We start from the raw sequence: 18,384 nt of genomic DNA on the forward strand, positions 1-18,384 counted from the left end.
GCATTCATATTTATCCGTTGCGTCTTCGCGCGCTTGTAAATTTTCTCTTTTCATTTAATCGCGAAAAATAGATATCGTCATCGTGAAATACGTACTCCAGGAGTAATATAATCTTTCGATTTAGGCAATAAAAAAATAAGAGGAAACCACCCTATTCCGATGACAACTAGGGAAGCAGAGAGGATTTTTTCAACCCTTAAACGTGTTAAAACATTCTTACGTATCCAGATGGAGGACAGGCTCACTGCTTTGGCTATGTTGTCAATTGAAAATAACTTCCAGGATGGTATCGAAGGTTTCAATGACAAGGTGATAGATAAATTCGCTCGGACGAAGGAAAGGAATTTCACCTGCTGTCACTTGTAAAGGTGTGGTTAGAATAATTGCTTTCATTAACATGCTTATATTATTTCTGTTCATGCAGTTTTAAGGGTAGGGAGTACCAGCGGCACATCTTGCCTGCAATGCATTCTATTACGACGAAATATGATGCTCATGGATTATAATTAACATTATATAAATCAATCATCCTGTATCTGCTCTAATGTACATCATGCACACTCTGTATAAATTACCACCAGCCGCTATTGGGCTAAGGTAGCTAAAATCACGAGCTACCACAGCCCAAGAGTTAAAGGGGCTAAAGGTTGGTGGGATTCGACCTCTTACAATTAGTGTGTTTCTCTTACATTAGTTGAAACTTTAGATGTGATATGAAGGAGATGATGATATATTGAGAGGTCATTGAAAATTCTCCAAATTAGAAAAGAAATCCTCTCAATAAATATCTGTACCTACTTAAAGCAAAAGAAATAACAAATTTCAAATATGAATCTTGTTAATCATGTCCATTTTAGCTCTCTTCAATATTTATATTATTTTTTCTTGATCAATAAAATAGCAAAATATAATGGAACAGATGTGTGGGGAACATAAATCATTCTTTATCTATTCAAGCTCTCTAGGTTTTAGTAGAACGTCCATTGGGAGCATCGAAACCCATTAATCTACGTTTGAGGTGACTGAAGAAAAGATCTTCAGAAAGAGATTTTATGAACGGTCAGTTCTTTCTCACATTTTTAAAATTCCTGTTCGCACAAAGGCTGCGGCGGATCTCACTTTAGTAATGCAATGAAAATATCACTAAAAATGAAACAATTGCGAATAAAGGTCGCAAAGTGACCTAAAAGGTCAAGTTATGCCATTTTTCTGGACGTGCTGAAGTTATTCACGGCATTTATGACACGGATGAGCGAGGACGTAAATATTGTCGAGGACATTGTGTACGCGAGGATTCAAAGTGGGCGCGCCATATTTCTTTACCGAAGTGAAATACGACTGTCCTCAAGCGTGTTTCATAACTTCCATAACATCGCACAGCACCACGTAACATGGCAATAACAACAAGATAAATTAGCTATCGATCGACTCAGGACCTTCACCCCTGACTTGAACTAATTTTCGTTGAAATCTGGATTAAATATTTGTGGAATTCAATTTAGCTAGTTAAGTAATCGAGTGAAGTGGTAGGTCTGCTTATCTTCCATTATTTTTTGTAAAAGTAGTTTATTTAGTTAAATTTTAGACAATTTTTAAATGTAATTTTTGTTTGAAAAACTATGTTAAATTCTCTTGTGCGTGCGTTACCTAATTGTGTTATCCAAAATTTAACGGCAGCATATTTTAAAGGTTAGTAAGTAGTCCTGTTTTCGAGTTGAACATTCCCATTGATTAGAAGTTTGTTGGTATTAATGTGTTCTTTAATAAAATCTTTGGTTGTCTTTGAAGCTTCAGCATTCAGATCCGTAGGATTCCGGGGTACTCACAGCATTCCATCGTCAATTTCACTCGCAGACATGAAGATAAGGATTTTGCCCGCTCTTCAGGACAATTACATGTACTTGGTAAATAATCACACTAGTTTTCACTAGGCTAGAAACTTTTTAATGAAAAAAATTGATGCTAAATTATTTAGATGCTAAATTATTTAATTTTAAGGTCGTCGATGAAGTTTCCAAAGAGGCGGCTTGTGTAGATCCTGTCGAACCTGAGAAAGTTCTACGAGCCGTGAAGGAAGAAGGAGTTAAGCTCACCACTGTTTTGACAACACACCATCACTGGTATTCTAGCATTTTTACATGAATGATTTCCATTATGTTATACCGGTGACACTGCGGCGAATCACCACTAAAGTCCACACCGCATTTCCATGTATCTGAGAATATGAAGACAGTCGCTTTCGCCTTATGATAAACTAGTCTCATGCCCTGCACAATTTTCTCGTCCTCGATGATTGGAGTAATTTGAGAGTTAATTATGCAATAGATTTTACGCAATATAAATTGCATGCTAACTTGCCTCTTGATACGACACTGTTTATTCACTATGGCTGAAATACTTCGTGCATAATTTCTATTATTTAGAGTATCATTCGTTCAGGGAATACTTAAATCCGCGGTGATTAATAACCTTATGACCTTTACTTTTGACAGCTGAAGAACTCCTAAGTGCCGAGTTCCTGTTATGATAATTTTTATGATTGGTTATTTGTAAAGTTGTTCTTGGTGCCTGTATCTTCCATTGATTCAGAAATTTACGTAACTAGTGCATACTCCTCTTAAAATGCGTGGACAACCTTGGAATGATTTTTATGGCTTCAAAAGTTTATCTGAGTAAATTTAATTCAGAATGGTTGCATTTTTTCTTTTTTGGAAATGAATCGTGAAAAAAATATTTCGTTGTTCCATCCTAATGTAAACTGTTATCCTGTAAACTCTTCCTGTGAATACAGAGTGTATCTCGTTGAATAGTGAATGAATCTTTGGTGACATTAAAATATGGCCTGTTAATTAGAAAAAAAACTTTGACACTTTTATCAATTTCATTTAAAAATAAAACCATTTATTCTGTCCTTATGGCAAAGATTTCACCAGTACAGGACGTTTAGTAAAAAATTCAACTCTATTGCGACCGATATTGATGTATGGGCCAAATAAATGTGCTAATTTCTAGCATCTTGTCGCAGTTACAATTCTGTCCACACTGCTCATTCTTTATACAACTGTAACAAGCATTGAAGTGTAAGTATGGGATCCTCTTCTTCTGGCTACCCAAAGCGCTTTCTATGGCTTATGCTTAATTTTAGAGGTGTGAAGTGTGGTATGAGGGAATGCTATTATCTGTTGATGAATGAATTCTTATTTAGGCTCTTGGCAAAATCTCAATAATAGTCAAGATCTTTTCTCAATGAGATAAAATGGATGTTGGGACAATTGAATGCACTCTCAACCTGCACTTTGTTCCTACTTGAGCTGTTTCATATAAACTTGCCGGGTCAACAATTCAGTTTTCAACCATTCTTTTTTTGCTAAAAAATCATTGTGTACCAGATTCCACACTTAATTCTTGTTCTGAGGGAAACAGAAGAGCATCAAATGTTGGATGTTAATCAGCATAATGAAATTCAATGTAAAGGAAGGAAACAGACTAATGAAACCAGAGGTGGGGCCAAATATCTGCTGCTCATCGTGATCTTATTTTTGTTTTTTTCTACCTTCCTTTGAAAGTGGAGTGTGAACTTCCTCTTGACACGTAAGCATAGTCATGAAATTTCATTAATTGGTGATGATCACTAGATCTCAGTATTCATCAATAGCTGTCCACAGCATACTGATTTTCATGATGAATATTTTAAACTATGCACTGGATGATTTTTTAAATTTGCATTCATATGCAGACCTTATATATCAACTCCCTTGTGAAGTGTTTTAATTGGCTATTGAGTAGATATTTAATTTAATGGTAACTAGGGATTACTTATTTAAATATTATTCTTAAGGTTTACCATTATTATAGGTTAGTTTTATTTCTTTTATATTCTAGGTTGATAAGTAAAATTACAAGAAGTTGAATGTTATGTAAGACATTCAATATGTTCTTAACATTAATATGCGAAAAAATCAAAGAAAAGATGAAATATCTTTGTAATGTTCCATGCAGTTTTATGAATCCAACAAGTTCTGGTGCTTGCTGTGCCATTATTAAAAGGTACAACTTTCAAAAGGAATGTCGAAGATTACAGGCATTAATTCAATCTGTAATGATACTGGTTTCAGCAGGAATCAAAATTAGGATTATTCATACTATTTTTTGATAAGTGTTTTTAAGTCAGTAAGATCTGTTTACCTTTTTCAAGTGTTGAATATAAAAAAAAATTATCTTGTTATTATCTTGTTGAAAAATTTCATGAAAACCTAAATTTTATGAAGTCACAGCTCCAGTCCCAGGCCTTTCTCATGCTTAATTCAATGGGAAAAACAATCAAGATGAACCTCTATTATTATGGAACTTTATTCGAACAAAATCCATGCATGGGCCCCTGTCAGGAAAAATAACCTCCGTGCCACAAATTTTCTGCTTAAAAATTGATTTAGTATGCGTTAATTTGCAATTTTTCTTCCAAAGTCTTCATTATAGTCAAAGTTTCTCTTATTATGACTTAAAGTTACACTTTATGCATCTGGTTGGTCATTTCCGCAAGGTGCTGCTTATCAGCTGCTAGTGAAGTCTATGATGTCTTCTAATTTCCATCTGCTTATCAGAGTTGTCTCCAGTTGACCCATCAAACTGCAGATATAAAATCTACATACTACCCCTGAAGCGACCTCATGAGGCATGTGGTAGAGGGGTGTTTGAATGCCATATGTTTCCAAAAAAATAAAAGAAATTTTGTATTGGAATAATTTGATTATTTGTTTAGGGTAAAAACACTATGCCTTTCTGTTCAGAAAAATATATATGTCTCTTATTTTATTATTTCTGTTTGATCTAGAAATATAGTTGGGTTCTATTCAGGCGTTGCTCTGAAAGATATATGTTCTTAATAGTTGGTAAATAATTTGACTCGATGGTCTAAAATTTTTAATTTACGCTATAATGCCTAAGGATATCTTTTGTGCCCCACTTCCTTGTTGTCTAGTTTATGAGGCTGGCCTTTTTTCGCTGTTAATATTTATTTCAGAAAAAATTATGTGCACATAAAGTATTTTTTGGTGGTACGCTTTAGGCCATGTGCAATGCCAGCTTCAACATATTATGACCTCGAGCAATCTATTGACCACTGTTCAGTCCGATGAATAGTAGCATCTTAGCCTGTTGTCATGGCCATGACTTTTCCATTTACATTAGCCTCAAATGTCTATTATTAGGTTCAACTCATTTAAAACTTTTTAATGTGGCTAATAAATTATAATGCTTTAGATCTTGAAGGTACCACGAATAACTTATCTATTTCCGTAGTTGCACAATAAGAAGGTCATTTGTATATTCCTTGGCACCGTATGGTTGCTTCTGTGGAGGACTTCCAGTGAAAACATATTCAATGTAATGAACAGAGTCTTTGTTTTGCTCATGATGCAAACAGCCATCAAAAGAGTAAAAAATACTAACATAGAGACCACATTTGTATTGCCTTATTCATCTCTGATTTCAGGTTTTTTTCCAATATATGTGCAACGAATAACGTGTGTTGAAATATTTCTTGTATTTTAAAACACATGTAATATTATATTTACCAATATAAACGAGACACAGTTTTATTTTACAATACAGCATTTTACCAGTGCAATTACAGTAATGTTTTTTGATGCAATTTTATTCTTACACTATGCCTAACCGTAACACATCAGAACGCTTCTACACAAGTTAAGAATAATTAGGAAGGGAAAATATACCATAGTCATGCATAGATGGTATGCGGCTAACCCATCATTCTGGTGTTAAAGTTGGAGGCATGAAGAAATTTGTATTATGAATTGGAAATTATCATCTTTTATCATTGGGTACGCATGGATGGAGGATTACTGTGCAATAAGTGATTGTCTGCTCTGCTCTAAATGAGCCAGTGTGAGAGGAAAGAATAATATTCCGCTGAGGGTTTTACAACTGATGATTTCATTTGCTTACTTATGCAGATAGGTTTATAGGGTCAATCTTGTCAACCTTAAGGTTTTCATTGCATTTATCCACAATTGAAGACACTTACAGGCATTCCTATACATTAGGGTGTCTTGAAATTACTTAAGTTCTCTAGTGTCTATGTTGGTACCTATTATTAGAGTTTGTGATACAAAAGAAAAGACCTGAATGTAGAGTATAGCCTGAAAGAATGTCTTAACCATGAAAAAAGTTTGCCTTATTATCACATTTACAATTTCTCAATCCTTCAAAACACCTGCCATTGCTGCTGCTACATTGGTGAGACCCATCTTCAAAACTCATGAACAATATGGTCATCCGGTGAAAAATGCAACCCACGCATCACATTTGCTAGTGAACCCCCTTATGCCTTGTTAACAGCTGCTTGACTTTGTGTACACATGGTGTTGTACATTCAAAATGAGTCTTTTGGTAGAAAACAACTTATGGCATGTTACGATAGTTGCTAGTTGGGAAAGCTTCTACACAATGTTGGTCTTTCTTGAAATGAACCAACAGCAAAGAAGATATTATATATGTCAGGAGACATTAAACATGTGGGAAGTCCTCTGAAAATCGATTTCTTGAGTAATATGTAGTTTGTTCTGTGATTGATGGAGTATGTCATCAATTTTTCTAGTTCACTGTACCAACTGAAGTTATACCAAGTGAAGTTGTTTGTGAACAGAGCTTTACAATGAATATTCTGTGGAAGAAAAATCACTTGTCTTGACCAGGATGAGTGTTTGCCATAGAGTGAAACTTCTAAAAAGTCTCGCTATGTATTCAATATGTGTAGAAAGAATGATACCTTTGGGTTCAAAGTTCTGGCACTAGCATCGGTACTGTAGCTCTATGCACACAAACATGTGGTGTTATATTGTGTCTGGCAGCATAAGGCATCTTGCGCTCTAAAACCATCAAAAAACTGCCAGGAAGATGTTTGGTGTTTGAAATGGTGTAAAACTCAGCGTGAATTTGGGTTCAGTTACTGGTCAACGCAAATAATCCGTTTAATAATTCAGATTTTAAGTGCATTTGTGGGTGATTCTGTAATGATACACCACTGGCTAGTTGTGGTTATTCACTGAATAACTGTACAGTGAAGTTGATATTTTTCTGGTCCAAACAGAGTTTTTAAAAGAGGTTTTACTGTATTTCATTGTTTTTGGTTTTTTACATATTTGAGCTTATAAGTGTTTTATTTATTTATTTCCATTACCCCATAAACAGCACATTTACGGCCTTTACAATGGGGAATTAACAATTGACAATGAAGGACATTCACACACGCCCATGCCCTGGATAAGGGTAACTTACCCAGGCGGGACTCGAACCCGCGACCTTCGGTTTGGCAGTCGAGGACTTTACCCCGCCGCCACCGAGGCTGGCGGGGTAAAGTACTATTTCTGTACTACTTTCTGTACTATTTTCTTTCCTTGTCAGGGATCATGCTGGGGGGAACAAGAATTTGGTGAAAATGGCCACAGGTTTGGGTGATGCTTGCCCTCAGCTGTGTGTGATGGGTGGTGATGACAGAATCGAGGCGCTCACTAAGAAAGTCTCACATGGAGAGGAGTTCAACCTTGGATCCCTCTCTGTCCGTTGCCTTTCCACGCCCTGCCACACATCGGGTCACATCTGTTACTATGTTTCTGGAGCAAATCATCCTCCCGTAGTGTTCACTGGTAAGCTGTAGTGTATTGAGTACCTTTTTGCGTGTATTAGTGTGTTCAATTAAGTTTTTATTGCCTTCACTTTGGATATAATGCAGACTCAATTCTGAATCTTTTTATTGTCAATAGTTATTGGCAGTCTCAAAGGTAGGAACTGTGATTTTGTGGCCAATAATTTAACTATGTGGTGCAAAACTAAGTTCCCACTGTTTGTCTATAGATGATTACAGATCATTAACAGCATGAACTATAAAGCTTAGGCATTTGGTAAACAAACTGCTCAACGATGAAGGTGAGTTTGTTTTGGTGACATATCCTAATTGTTGCGTGAAAATGTCTGAGTTTGCTCCGAATAATTGTTGTTTTTGGGGAGAATTGATTTTCTTCTTTCAATTGAAGAAAACGCCATCTAAAGGGCACTGAGAGCTCCATAAAGTGTACAGAGTTGATGCTCTGAGTGATACAACATGCTGTGATTGGTTCTGTTGCTTCAAAGATAGTCATTTCTAAGTTAATGACTGTCTGCATAAAGGAAGGCCAAAATCCTTCGAAGACGCTCAAATGGAGGTATTGCTTGATGATGATCCATGAAACTCAAGAAGAGCTTGTTTCATCACTGTGAGTTATCCGCTAAGCCATTTCCAAGCAATTGCATGCAATGGGAATGATTTAAAATGAAGGAACTTGAGTTTTTTGTGATTTGAAGCCAAGGGACGTTGAGCATAGTTTTTTTGCATGTGAAAAACTGTTCTAGCAGCAAAAAATGAAGTTTTTCTTCATCGTGTCTTGAAGGGTGATGAAAAATTGATTCATCACAAAAACTTTCCCTCCAAAAAGAGGGAAGAAAGTCATGGGGACTGCCTGGTCATACCTCTACTTCATTGGCTTCGCCAAGTACTCTTGCTGTGAAGGTTATGCTGTATATTTGGTGGGATCAGCTCAGTGTTATTTGTGAATTGTTAAAACAAAAAAAAAACAATACTGGGGAATGATATCGACTTCAATTGATGCAATTGAGCCGAGCACTGTGTGAAAAACAGCCGCAGTGGAGCAGAGGTACGACAAAGTGATTCTACCACAGAACAACACTCCAATTCATGTTGCCAAACCCTTTAAAACTTACTGGGAAGTACTCAAATGGGAAGTCCTAACTCACCTTCCATATTCCTCAGATATTCGGTCGTACAATTATGAGTTGTTGCGTTGTATGTCTCATGGTCTGACTGGTCAGCAGTTCTACTCACATGAAGACATCAAAAAATTGCTTGATTTGTGGATAGCCTCAAAAGATGAACTCTTTTACTGTAATGGTAATTGAGCTCTGCCAGAAAGATGGGGAAAAGTTGTAGCTAGCAATGAAAATGCTTTGAATTATTCATTTGTCATAATTTTTCACAATAAAGTTGTAGTTTCATGAAAAAAAGTGTGAACTTAGTTGCCTACTTTATAGATGCTTGAGAATTCCTGCTTAAATTACAAGCATTGGTGGCCAAGATGTATATTATGTCTAAGTGATTAAATTATGTTGAGCTGTCTGTTGTAGCAATGAGGGAAGCTCTGGATGAGTGCTTCGGCCATGTAAGTGTTTGGATTGCTTTTAACTAAATTCCTTAACACGTTCAGGGAGATGTGACCCACTGGGGGGCCGGACAAATTAACACCGTTCATTACTGCTGCGCCTGCAAGGAATGACCTTGTTTGTTGTTATTGCTCATGTGGACATATTGTTAGGATATTATGATTTTTTTCGGACCGAATTTTGTAATTAAAATTTAGTTTCTTGATTTTACATAATTCATAGTAATTCTTGAAAATTTAATTATGAGCATTCACACTAACAATACATTAATCCCCTGGACTGGGAATTAAATCACAGACTTGTTTCTTTCGGGGGCATTGAGCATACCACTAGGTTATCCAGGTTCCTTCATTCTCATGGCCTTCTTTACCTGGGTTAATAGTGCTAGGTGTTAGGCCCTTGAAGGATGACCACATCAGGGAGAATGGGTGGCCCATGGTCCATGAACCTTGGTTTAGAATTGACATTGGAATCAAGGAACATGGGCAGCGTAGTGGTCAGTACTATAGCCAGGAAAGACTAAGGCCTGTGATTAGAATCCCAGTCTGGGCAATAACAGAAACCTTATGCGAGTGATAAGGAAGATGAACGGCATTGGTGGTAATGTTTAAAATCTTCACTTCAAAATTGCATTTTAATGAAGATTTAACCCTTTGCCATTCAGATGATTACTTTGTTTTTTGAAACCAGTCCACATATTCCTGACTGTGGTACCCTAACGATGTTTGAATTTGTTCCCCGAGAGTTGATCTCACATACTGTGTTTGTTGTTCGTAGTCTGTATGTGTGTGCAATCTTAACCCATACTACCTTACCTGTGTCCTTACAAGGGGTTAATCTTTGCAAAGGGTCTTTACAAATTGAGAGTGTGTATTTGTGAATGGTTTCCGGCTAAGAGGCTGTGATTGGTCTCTGGTGTTAATTGCTTCTTTCCGGCAAATCAAAACAGTAAATCACCTTACCTTTGACAAGGTCTTAAACGTTTTGGTCATTGGAGTTAATCTTTTTGTTTGACTATTTAAGCTGTGACGCTCACCTACCCTGTTCTACCTTACACAGGATTAGTTTTTTTCATTTTCTTTCAGCATTGTTTGGTCATACCTTGTATATATTAGCAGAAATTCCTAATACCTCATCTACACCTACTTTTACTACTACATCTACACCTCACCTATTTCCTCACCCTCATCTTAACAATAGGCTTATTCTCACTGGCAAAAACTCCAATGCACACCACTGGACTCAACTATCCTCTGAATAGCATCCTCAAATGGCTCAAAGCTAGTCCAATGTAAGGATGCTGAATAGCTTTAAGTGCCCTGCTAACCTTCCATAGTGTAGGATGCCTTTATTTTTGTTTTCACCGTGTTGTAGTTGTGAAAAAGACTACAGTTTCTGCTGCATTACAGCTGGTGTCATCAAGTCTAAGTACTTAATGCTGTATTGTGCTCACCATTATATAGCACACTGAGGTGTCTCATCTCTGATTGGTTTTAGAGTTTGCTCTTGGGCCTGTAATATCAGAGTTAGAATCAAATAATGTATTCCTGGTGTTTACCGGGCTGCATATCTAATCCCAACACCCATATTATTTATCAAAATGCATGTTCTCACTCTAATTAGTTGCAAGGCTGGGCTGCATGAATATTAAAGTCAAAATATGATATCAAGTACTTAGGCCTGAAGAAACCCACTGGAATGCAGCAGAAACTGTCTTTTACAGCTCTATGATGCAGTGGAAGCTGAAAAATGCTGCTTGCATTGCGGAAGCGCTGCAGAAGTCTTCACACCAACCTTCCATAGTTTATTCATGGTGAGGGTTCTGCTGTCAGTAAAATTCAAAGAGCAACGTCCATCACGTTACCTGGCCAGTCTAATTTCTTGTCTGAGTTCATTGAAAACTGCAGAAAACAAACAAGCTGATGAGTTTCTCTGTACCTCTCTTCTAACTGTTGCTGAAGTAGTGAAAAATTTTATGAAGTCTGAGTCTTCAATATTTCTCGTTATTTATTCCATTTGAAGTTGTGCAAAACATCTTTCCCACGCTTGTGTCTTAACTTTTTTTTGTACCTAGTAGACGTAATAAATAAATGTTTCTTCTAGGTGATACTCTCTTCATTGCTGGATGTGGAAGGTTCTTTGAGGGAACTCCTAATCAAATGTACACTGCATTAGTGGAGATATTGGGAAACCTTCCTGACAATACGGTGAGCATTATAGTGGTGGTTTTGGTTGCTCATTATGTGCCATTGAACTTGTTAAGCATTGAAATTTATCTCTAAAAAACACCAAAAATTCAGTATAGTAATAGAGGATACATGAGATGTATCATCACATTTTAGGTTAAGATCCTTAACAAATAATTTCATATTTAAAATTAACAGCAGACAAGGCAAGAACTTCAGGTCAGTTTTACCCCATAAGATAATTTTTGTTTTGAAGATTTTTACAGCTTCTTTTATCTATCTTGTTGGCTCCTTTCGGGAAATGCTGTGCTGAAAACATTTTTGTCCCGATCTTATATGTGATTCGTTATCTCATTGTTGGCCCGATTTGAATTTCCCATGGAAGGCAATAGCCATTAGGCATTAGATTGGGCCAGGAACCCTTTATATATCTGGCTGAGGTTATATCCATCCACCCAACTGAAATTATTTGGCCTTTTTGCTATTTAGACAGCTTCACATATAAGGCATGGAAGGTAATCTTCTGTCTTCGCCAATACCTGTGTATGGTTAAACATTATTTTATGCCCAGGACTGGAGGAGTAATGTTCTGCGACTGCTAATGCCTCCTATTATTTCAATGTTTCCCTCTCATTCTCTTGAAAATGCTCTTAGTAGGAGGAGTGAAAGGTTGAGTGGTAAATGCTATGGATTGTTGAAATGTGCAAGAGATGGTCATTAAACTTGTTGCAGTGTCCTAATGTTTTCTGGTCTCAATTTACTGCTTGCAGTTTAAAGTTGATAAAAAAAATTCTTGAAGGATATATCATTAATTATGACAAATTTATATCCCAGCGGAGAATGAGTAAAGATATATGGCATTTTAATTCAAAGTAATGTCTTTCTATACCAGAATACTTACTACTTCCTCTAGCTAATGTATATATGTACTCTATAAATTATTGATGAAGACAGTTTTAAATATATATGATCTAACAATATTGGGAACTGCAAGTGCATGATTGAAATTTCTATTGCATTTACAGCAAGTGTATTGTGGTCATGAATACACAATCCAAAACCTGAAATATGCTCAGCATGTGGAACCTGCCAATGAAAATATTCAGGATAAAATGTCTTGGGCCCATTCGAAGCGAAGCAAAGAAGAACCAACAGTGCCTTCAACCATTGGTAATTATTGTAGCTGTTACCAAATTTTGCCTTATTATTGTCGTAGGTTTCAGTGAAATTTGCTGTTTATACTCTGTGAGCCTCGTATGTGTATGAGCATCTCAATGCTTGTTGCTTGCCTATAGGGGAGGAGAAGCTGATCAACCCTTTTATGCGTGTCCTTGACCCTGCAGTGCAGCAACATGCTGGCCAGAATGAACCTATAGCCACCATGGGATTCATTCGTACCGAGAAGGACAGCTTCAAAGCTCGGTAGAAAGCTCAAATTGTGTGCTTATAGTGTGGAAAGATTGCTATTGTGTTACAAATGGTCGTAGTTGTGGACTAAGTTTTCTTTTGGTATTAGTTTCTGTAATTTCTGTTTGAAGTATTGATTGTATGAATTGGAGCGAATATGAATTGTAAATAATTTTTGTATCCTTACTACCTGATTTTGTTGGTAAAATTTTTCTCAAGTAGTTTAGTAGTCAAGTCATAGCAGAATGGTTACTTTGAAGACTAATACATACGTTCTCCCTAAGAATTGGGCATTAATTTCAATAACTTTTACAAAGAAAATTTTATATTTTATTACAAAATCGTACAAAAATTATAAATATAACTAATAAGATGAACTGCATAGCCAAATATGATCTGTAGAAGATTGATAATATCTATGAACTGAAAAAACAATTTTAAATTTCGACCAGCTCCAATGTTCACTCAGTTTCACAACATCCAGCACTTCCTACAATAAACATAATCTATCATCACGTCACTTATCTTCAAATTCACTCAGGTCAGCTCGAAGAATCATCCGCTGGAAAATGTGAAAATTTAGGTCGAGAGCTGTACATCTGCATGTCAGCAGAATACTTTTCTTTCTGCTTCTCATATTTATCATAGTAAACCTGAAAATCAACGAGAGTATGATTGAAAGTGTTTTAGCATGACACTGACAACTGGATGTCTTAAGAATAACGATTTACCTAACCCCGAGATGCTCGACATAACTTCACTAAATATACCATTAATCAAGGAATCATGAGTAATGAAGAATGAGTAAGTCATGAAATTCGCTCTCACTTAAATAGCATTCAGTAAATGATAACATTCACTTACCGTTATTGGGTAACAACAATCCAGAAAGCAGGTAAAAAGAAAATTAACTAAATTTGAGAAATCCATCATAATAAAGTGGTAACTCTAAAGAAGAGTTAAATTAGGGCAAAATAAACACTACACAATATCAGAATCAAACCAATGGTGCACAACCTTCTTATCATCATTGGTGAGACTATTCCATCGGCTGGCCAATAACTTTGTTAGTTCTTGCTTGCTTAAATCTGCCTCTTGACCACTTCCAATATTCGTATACTGCTCGGATACCAGTGGTCTCTGCTCCTGGCAAAACTGGAAATACGGGTTAGCAGGCCGTTTAGGAGCACTTGGATCCCTGTCTTTTCCATCTTTATTTTTCCTCTTAGAGGAACTAGGAGTGCCTCCACCAGTACCACCCTTCCCTCTGGGAGTTTTTTCCGAATTTACAGTGGAGGAGGTTGAACTAGAGGCCTGAAAAAGTAACAACTCATAAAGACTACTGACAATAACTGTATTTCCATATACAAATACGAGCCACAATAAAATTCTATACCTTAACCTGAGGACTTAATTTGTTCGGCTCTGGATTCTTGTGTGTCTGAGGAATCAAAACTGGAGGCTCTTCTGCAAGATGGAGCGAAAGGGGAACATTTCTCCAACTATCTCCATGCTTATCCAACCGCGCCATCAAAAACCTTTTAACAACCAATTTTCAATAAGCAAATGATTAACATACATTATAATCACAATGCTAATGTGCCTCCTTACTTTCTTTCTTTCCGGGCTCTTCGAAGCATCTTCCGTACTCTTTGAATGCGATTGACCAGTCTCTCGTTGTCCTGGAATATAAAATTGCAACTTAGTAGCAACGACAAAAGGAAAAACACCCGTAGTATAAATATTATTTAGTACCTGTTGCATTGCGGTGCACCTTTCTAATAGAATATGGAACTTTCTACAGTATGGATCCACTTCTACATCATCTATTTCATCTTCTGTTTCATCTGACATGACGTTGGAACTTAATATGATCATAGTTCAAGAGAAGAATTCCGGGAACATGAAAAGTATACAGTCTTATTCATTAGCGGATAACCAATTAAAATTTACACGGATTATCACTATCAACATTTGAAAATCAGATATCCTACAATATTGTGTCCAGGCAACTAGATTTATGTCGTTTTCCTGATGTTACAATGCACATTTATGTTGTTTTCTATTGAGCGTAAAAATTTGCACTGAAACAGTTGAGGTACGATATTCGTACCACACATCGAATTCGTGCTTCGAAAATAATCGATATTGCTAAGCGGCGTTCTGCTGGTTCTGCTTTCCGTGGAAGGGATTCGTTTTCAGCTTTGCAGGCGAGAGGTTACTTCGCACTCTTGTTTCGTTGTCATTAAAGGGGTTTATTGTTTGGTTTTACGTAGAGTAACTGATATAGGTTATTTTTAGTGGTTTCTGTTTGGAGGAAGAATATTACATAATCGGAATATTTTTCTTATAACTATCTTATTAGTGGAAACGAAACTCTTTCGATCAGGGTGTCATTGCGCATACTCAATTATTTTTTGTGAATTTTGCCGAATACTTGCGATATTGTGTTTAAGCGTGAAGGTTGTATATTTGAATGTTTTCGTCATTGTGATGATCCTTCATTCTGGTTTTCCATCTCGTCGCGATTTTTTTAATTTCTGTCTCTAGCTAATAATTCTCCGGATTGTGTTGACTCCAAAAATTAGGACTTTGTATCACCTGTATCCATCGTCGAAGTGTGTGGGAACCAATGACCTTAAACTACGTGGGAGAGCATCAATGATTTGGTAGCACGCATAGGTGAGTATTTGCTTTTGATATGAATTTGTGAAGTGTCCATTGCTAATTAATATTTTTCGTTTTTGTGACTTGCTGAACCAGATCTCTGGTCTGGTTTCTCTTGCTTAAATTGTGTGTGTGTGTTGCGGGAAAGTTATGAACATTCTTCAATTTTATGTTGTCAAGTGATGGACAGTTCTCATCCTGTTATCATGAATGGAGTTGGGTATTGTCATTGGGTATTCATACTTTACACCCAGACATCCTGGCAAAATTTTTCTTGTTGGTTGTCCATCTCTTATTCATTAGCAGTTTCCCGTCATGTAAATGGCTGACCGCGTTAATCGCATAGCTCGAGCTTGCCAACAATAAAAATAGAGTCACTATTCTCAGCATCTTGGGAAATTTGCCATTATTTTTCCTTAGTATTGCTGTATATGCCATTTTCTTCTGCATATCATGTGTGCTCGAGACTGGGAAGTTCCAATATACCCTGTCGCTAATTTGTCTCCTCTGAACTTAAAAGGCTGAGTTGTTTTTTGACCCCTAGGTTGCCGGTTGCCTGTCACAATCTACGCGCTCTGTATTGTTTGCCTGCTTAAGAATTTACTCCTAAAATCTTGTCCGTGCGGGTGGTGGCTATTACCCGGCGAGGAATCAGCTGTGCCTGCCGATGTGTCCCGACAGGAGAGAGCAGGATCCGTAAAAAGTGTTTTCTACGTTATGTGAAAAATTTTCGGACACATTCGTTTTTAGCCATTGATGAGTGTTCGCTGTTGTTTTTGAAAGTCGAGACTCCTTAAAATCAGGAGGAAAATGTTGACGTGATTCCCCGTTTAGCAGAAATTAAACTTCCTCTTAGGCTAGCAAAAATAACCGACTTCATTGCATTAGTATGTTATCTGGTTCGTCCAGAGGGGCCGAGGGGGGGGGGGGGTCAATCCTGGAAATTCGACCCTTATCCCTATTTCGGGTGCCCCCGATACAATTACCTTGAATTTGGGGATAGGAACGATCTCCATAGAGAACATATTCCCTGCTCCCAAGATTTCAGAGCGACCCCAATTGTACCTGGATGTTGAATAGGACATTTCTTTGCAGAAAAATATTTTTGCTGGAAATAACTTTAACCCATTAAGGAGGAGTAAGTTATTTGGGACGCTTCATACATTTACTGTCTTGTTCAATAGCGATGTGGGAAAACTGGTCCACGAAGGGGTTTCGTAAATATTAATCAAAATGTTTTGCTTTGTATGATGCGATTATAATTGAACTCCACTGTGAAAAGTACTGGATATATAACGTTAAACAATCACCAATATATTATTTTTATTCACCAAAAACTACTTTTATTGGGACCTACTTTGTCTCGGGCCGGGTGTGGGAGGGGGGGAGGAATTCAACCCCTACATCCCTCCCATCATGGTTTCACCCCTGACCCAGCCAGAAAAAAACGCGGTCGGTCTCGTTGCATTTCTTTGCTGTCATGTGTGATGCTGGGACGTCTTTCCTACTCCCGTGAAATGCTTTGGCTATATTTTAATTGTTTTGCGTGCGAATTAAGCGAAACGCGCGTGCATTGATGGCATATATTATCGACTCTTCCCAAATTCGTAACGGATAAATATTCTGCGCATTGTTCATCACTTGAAAATATGAATAGATTTAACGTTGTTTTAGTGTCACTTGTTAAATACTGAAAATTCTCTTCATCGTCGTTTATTACGTATTCCAATGTATGGTGCCACCAATTTTACTGAGACATGAATAAGTCTCAGTTTTGGCTAGCACTGAAACAAGCAACTTCGCGCTGCAAGAAATGACCGTCTATTCCTATCAAGTTAAATAGAAGTTATTAATAAGGGGGCGGAGATCAATGTAAGGGGGATTTAAGAAATTTGAAGGAGGACTACCCACAGTATTTTATATTTGAAACAATTGTGACAAAAATTCGGAGTAGCGCTGCGTGCCACTGCTATGCCGTCGCTCATGGTTAATTCAAATAATTCAGATAGTGGTACTCGATTTTTTTCTTTGATTCACTCAGTTTCTTGGGGGGGAGGGTCTTGGGTCTCCTGGGCCTCCCCTTATAATCACCCTTATATTCGGTGTCTACTCATAAAAAAATTGGGTTATGGCTATAGAAATTTCAAAAGATGCATTCTGGTGAAAATTCAGTTAAACCTCATTTATTACTATCATGGCAGTTGGACGAGTTACTGAATACAGACCGGTGACTAACCCCTGGATCCCTTTTTGCCAGGGGAGGGGTTGCCCCCCCCTGGCCTCTTTATCCCCCCCAAAGTTTATTCCTAGTTACACCTCTGACTGAGGTTATAGATTATCTAATGCAATGCATGAACACACATGAATCATTGTGTAAATGGATGCTTTTTTGAATGAAGTCAAAATTCGCTATGTGACCAACCACCCAACTTGTGTGAAGGCGTGAACAGAAAATAGAACCTGTTCTAATTTAGTTTATGCATTCATTCAGGTTCCATTCCGGTGATACTTCCCTCATATATCCCCAATCTAAGCCGTATCACCAATAATTTGGATTGACTTATATTCTTTTGTAGGTGTGGTAATTACTTTGTAATATTATTGTGTTTACCAAAACTTTGAGATATCCTGACTCGCATTAAAATTCTATGAGAAAGAACGGCAAAATTATGTTGGCTAGGTTATCTACCTCCATTGATGCTGTGGAATGCAGTGATATCAGTGTTGATGTGATGAGGGATAAATCCTCTTATAATATTTAAATTGAATTTTCTTCTAAAGACATGATATACATTGACACCCTACTGATTTGGAAATTAGCTCTTTGAAATCATTCATGGTGGAAAGAATAGTTTTAAGATGCACCACCATTTCTTGATTTTTTAAAATATGG

The 18,384-nt window shown here is 37.1% G+C and overlaps 3 protein-coding genes across 6 annotated transcripts in view; 2 read left to right on the forward strand and 1 right to left on the reverse strand.

Annotated features, from left to right (window-relative positions):
• The first annotated feature begins 1,337 nt into the window (after nt 1–1,337).
• Nucleotides 1,338–13,010, forward strand: LOC124168257 (hydroxyacylglutathione hydrolase, mitochondrial). 3 transcript variants are annotated; one of them, XM_046546416.1, is made up of 8 exons: nt 1,339–1,526; nt 1,678–1,689; nt 1,789–1,904; nt 1,999–2,120; nt 7,423–7,664; nt 11,335–11,438; nt 12,443–12,587; nt 12,713–13,010. In XM_046546416.1, the coding sequence occupies exons 3-8, from the start codon at nt 1,857–1,859 to the stop codon at nt 12,841–12,843; spliced, it is 792 nt and encodes a 263-aa protein (XP_046402372.1). In that variant the 5' UTR covers nt 1,339–1,526; nt 1,678–1,689; nt 1,789–1,856; the 3' UTR covers nt 12,844–13,010. The 3 variants fall into 3 exon arrangements, with proteins under 3 accessions (XP_046402357.1, XP_046402372.1, XP_046402364.1); XM_046546401.1 differs by having other exon boundaries at nt 1,338–1,689; XM_046546408.1 differs by lacking the exon at nt 1,678–1,689.
• Nucleotides 13,011–13,141: 131 nt separating this feature from the next.
• On the reverse strand, nt 13,142–14,929 carry LOC124168278 (transcription factor SOX-6). Of its 2 annotated transcripts, none has more exons than XM_046546426.1 (6): nt 14,819–14,928; nt 14,580–14,688; nt 14,436–14,506; nt 14,221–14,362; nt 13,842–14,138; nt 13,142–13,477 (listed from the first exon to the last, which is right to left on the reverse strand). In XM_046546426.1, the coding sequence occupies exons 1-6, from the start codon at nt 14,872–14,874 to the stop codon at nt 13,367–13,369; spliced, it is 786 nt and encodes a 261-aa protein (XP_046402382.1). In that variant the 5' UTR covers nt 14,875–14,928; the 3' UTR covers nt 13,142–13,366. The 2 variants fall into 2 exon arrangements, 1 of the variants encoding a protein (XP_046402382.1); XR_006866889.1 differs by having other exon boundaries at nt 13,274–13,477; nt 13,689–14,138; nt 14,819–14,929.
• Nucleotides 14,930–15,025: 96 nt separating this feature from the next.
• The window catches only part of LOC124168217, a 171,015-nt gene continuing 167,656 nt past the window's right edge, over nt 15,026–18,384 (forward strand). Inside the window, exon 1 of the mRNA XM_046546351.1 lies at nt 15,026–15,506. The gene's annotated coding sequence lies outside the window, so the exon portion shown is untranslated. The remainder of the gene's footprint in view (nt 15,507–18,384) is intronic.

The sequence above is a fragment of the Ischnura elegans genome, chromosome 1 (genome assembly GCF_921293095.1).
Source record: "Ischnura elegans chromosome 1, ioIscEleg1.1, whole genome shotgun sequence".
NCBI classification, from domain to species: Eukaryota; Metazoa; Arthropoda; class Insecta; order Odonata; family Coenagrionidae; genus Ischnura; species Ischnura elegans.